Below are 4,100 nucleotides of genomic sequence, written 5' to 3'. Positions count from 1 at the left end.
CACTGTTTTTCAGTGTGCGTGTGTGTAATTTCAAATTATTTTTCTGTTTTGTTGAAACATATTTACTATATAATTGATGAGGCACAGAGTTAAAGTTCAATACATTTATATAATGTGTGATGATCAGGGTTATTAGGATATCATCATTGCAAAATTAATCTTTTCTTTGTGATGTGAACATTTGATTTCCTCTCTGCTAGCCATTTGATAACAGGCAGTAATTAGTGTTAGTTATAGATGCTTAGTTCAACTGTATACCAATAGAACTTATTTTTCCTATCTAGCTGTAACTCTGTGACCACTAACCAACTTCTCACTATCACCCTGCTCCCCACACCTTTCCTACCTTTAGTTATGACAGTTCTACTCTGTTCTTCTAAATGTTCAAATTATTACTATTTTTAAAAATTTGTACATATATTTTGCTCCCATATATGAGTGAAAAAGTGTAGCATTTTTCTTTCAGTGCCTGGTTTATTTCACTTAACATAATTTTCTCCAAGCTCATCCATGCTGCTGAAAATGGCAGAATTTCATTCTTTTTTTTTTTTTTTTTTAGATTAGAAGTGTTTTTATTCATACACGCCCAGAGTACACACTTGTATGGTAAAGAGCAGGAAAGAAAGAAAGTTTTATGGAATTAACCTTCTGCACATTGAATACTTCTTAAATTTTGTCTACCCTACTTCATAAGTAAATCATCTTATTTGCTTCCATTTGAACCACTTATAACCACTTTATATATCCACTTACAACCACTTTACCTTAATTATATCCAAAAGGAAGGATACTGTGTGCTGGCTTATCTTATGGTCAGTTTGAGAACATATCTGTTTTCATATGCACATATAAACTAAATGTAAATGTATATTGGTTCATTCTTTTTTTAATGGCTGAATTATATTTCATTGTGGTATTTCACACTACATTTACTAAATGTAATCATCCTTGGATGACCATTTAGGTTGGTTCTATAGCTTCCTTATTGTGAATAGAGCTGCAATAAACATGGGAGTGCAGGTATCCCTTCAACATGATGATTTGCATTCCTTTGGGTATATAGCTAGTATCGGGATTGCTGCCTTGGAAAAGCACAGGCAACAAAAGAAAAATAAACACATGGGATTATATAAAGCTAAAAAACTTCTGCACAGCAAAGGAAACAATCAACAGAGCAGGCTGTGAGGAAATATTTGCAAACTATGCATCTGATAGGAGATTAATATCCAGAATATACAAGGAACTCAAACAACTTAATAGAGAAAAGACAGATAATCTGATTAAAAATCAGGCAAAAGAACTGAATAGACACTTCTTTAAAGAAGACATACAAATGGTCAGCAGGTACATGAAAAATGCTCAACAACGGTAATCATCTAAGAAAGGCTAACAAAAACAAGATGGAGATAAATTTCAAGTTGTTATGTACATAGGTAAAACATTTATCCAACAACACAGTATTAGAATGTGAAAGGGCCCTTACACATTTACTTTAGAAGTAAAACCCACTAATATATCATGTTAGAAACACAATTATTTATTATGTATTTTTTTATGTATGGCAAAATAAATAATTGAATAAACAAATAGCTTCAAAACCACAAATGTCTATCAATCAGAATGGCAAAATACATAGTGATTGATCTAATCTCCCCATTTGTATTCTAATATTAAAATATATATTTAATGTTTATTGACCAAGAAAGATGCTGCTGACACATTCTCAAGTAAGAAAAAGAAGTGGCAGGGAACACAATGTCATATGATTTTGTTAAAGACCTTCTACAGATGATATCAGAGAATGCTGTTGATATTATTTAACTTAACTTGTGGATTGCAAAAAGGGATCAAAACTATACAATGTGGGAGAGATAAGTATGCAAGACCAGGGAGTTAATTCCCTGTAGTGTAATACCAAATGTTACGCTAGAAAAAAAAATTCATAATAATAATAAATACGTTTGGGGGGAAATCTGAAGGTAAAATGTCAAGAACATTTGCTATAGTTAAATAATGCAATTTTATATTACTATTATCATGTTATTTTTTTTCAGATATAGAAAAATACAATAGAGTGGAAGAGGGAGAAAATGAACAAAATAAATGGGTCTGGGGTAAAGATCCCTTGGTTTATTTTTTTATTCAATATCTCACAATTTTTACTTTGATTAGTGGGTTAAATTGAACCAAGTACTATTGGGAAAGTGTGTGCATTTCAAAAATTTTAAAAAAAGTCATTTTAAACAACTGATATGTAAAGAATCTGTTTATTTGCTGAGTGATAGTATATGATGTGAATGAAGCATTGTGTTAGCACAGGGTCCGTGTCACTGTGTACACACGCTCCTGAAAGAGGCAAACCAGACACTGATGAAAATGCAATTAACACTTGAGTACATCGTTGTCTCTAATCTGCATTATCACCACAATAGTCTTTTCAAAATATTGATGCCATTCCAGTAGAAGACCAGGTAACTCCTTTAGAGTTGATACCTTATATAAAGATAAATCATTTTTCATGATTCAATCTTATTTATCTTTAATACACAGTAATATCTTTTACTAATTTTATTGTTAATTTTACTCCATTTTGACTAGTAAAGAATTTTCCCATTTGAAAGTATAAGTCTGACCAACATTTTCATAGTATTTACCTTATTTAAAACAATCTTTGTTTCAATCTCTTGAAAGCATATATTATCTGGTTACAACATTTATTGATCCTATTTATGTGCCAAAGAGTATATATTGTTATAAGAAGTGTTTTATCCAGAAAAAGAGGCAAACTTAAGCTAGTAAAATGTTTCTACTTTTTGATGCAATAATTGGTCTGAAAGAGTACTAAACAAAGATTAATGGACACCCTGATGCAACTGAATTTAAGATATTAATTGAGAATTCTGAAATAATTAGGTAACATTCTCTTTAGTGCATCTTTTACTTCTTTGTTCCTTAGGCTGTAGATCAATGGATTCAGCATAGGGATCACCAGGGTGTAAAACACAGAGGCCATTTTATCAATACCAAAAGTATGGCTGGATTTAGATTGCAGGTAAATAAATAATAAGGTCCCATAGAACACAACCACCACTGTCAGATGGGAGCTACAGGTGGAGAAGGCTTTGTACCGCCCCTCGGTTGAGCTCATCCTGAGAATGGTCACAAGAATAAACATGTAGGATACAAGAACAATCAAGAGAGAAGACAGCAAATTACAGCCCGAGAAGATCAAAATGATCAACTCTAATTCATGAGTGTCAGAACAGAGCATAGACATCAGAAGGACACAGTCACAATAAAAATAATCGATTACGTTAGAGCCATAGAAAGACAATTTAAATAACTTAATTGTGAGAAATAGAGACACAAATGTGCTGTAGAGATAGGGAGTAAGTACCAGCCCCCAACGTACTTTCTCTGCCATGAGGACCACATAGAGAAGAGGTTTGCAGATGGCTACATAGCGGTCATAGGCCATTGCTGATAGAATAAAAAGTTCAGTGATGATGAAAATCTCAAAGAATGTTAGCTGGGTGGCACACCAATTGTAGGAAATGGTGCTTTTGTGCACTACAAAGTTAACCATCATTTTGGGACCAATGACAGTGGAGTAGCCAAGATCAGTAATCGACAAATGTCTAAGGAAAAAGTACATGGGGGTGTGTAGCTTGGAGTCCAAATGGGTCACGATAATCATGCCCAGATTGCCCATCACTGTGACCAAGTATATGACGAGGAAGATTCCAAGGAGGGGTGCCTGCAGCCTAGGGTTATCAGTGATCCCCATGAGAATAAATTCAGTCACCTCGGTCATTGCAGTGTGATTGCAGTTCTCCATCTGGTTCTTCTTGGTGACCTGTGTAAGTTATAAAATCAATATTATTATATTTAAAATGCTGTCTTCTAAGATAATGTATTGCATGGTGTATGAGATATAGAGACATTTTCTTTGTTTCCATTTGTAAACAGAGACTCCTCCCATTAGGCCAAAGGCACACATAGCTATTCTTACATCCATTGAAATTTTGATAACGTGCGCTGTAAAAGAGGCAAGATACTTCGAAATGATTGTTTTGATGTAGCTACTATGACTTACTTAT

The 4,100-nt window shown here is 33.5% G+C and overlaps 1 protein-coding gene across 1 annotated transcript; it reads right to left on the bottom strand.

The window, feature by feature from the left end:
- Nucleotides 1-2,887: 2,887 nt before the first annotated feature.
- Nucleotides 2,888-3,838, bottom strand: LOC134376583 (olfactory receptor 8K1-like). The gene has a single exon (XM_063095076.1). It carries the CDS (start codon nucleotides 3,836-3,838, stop codon nucleotides 2,888-2,890), a length of 951 nt encoding a protein of 316 aa, XP_062951146.1.
- Nucleotides 3,839-4,100: the final 262 nt, after the last annotated feature.

The sequence above is a fragment of the Cynocephalus volans genome, chromosome 4, assembly GCF_027409185.1.
Source record: "Cynocephalus volans isolate mCynVol1 chromosome 4, mCynVol1.pri, whole genome shotgun sequence".
NCBI lineage: Eukaryota > Metazoa > Chordata > Mammalia > Dermoptera > Cynocephalidae > Cynocephalus > Cynocephalus volans.
The sequence above is the reverse complement of the archived record's forward strand: the minus strand, read 5'-3'. Positions and strand labels throughout refer to the sequence as shown.

Excerpts from the sequence above, each read along its gene's own strand:
- LOC134376583 (XM_063095076.1), bottom strand. The coding sequence starts at position 3,838 with ATGGAGAACTGCAATCACACTGCAATGACCGAGGTGACTGAATTTATT.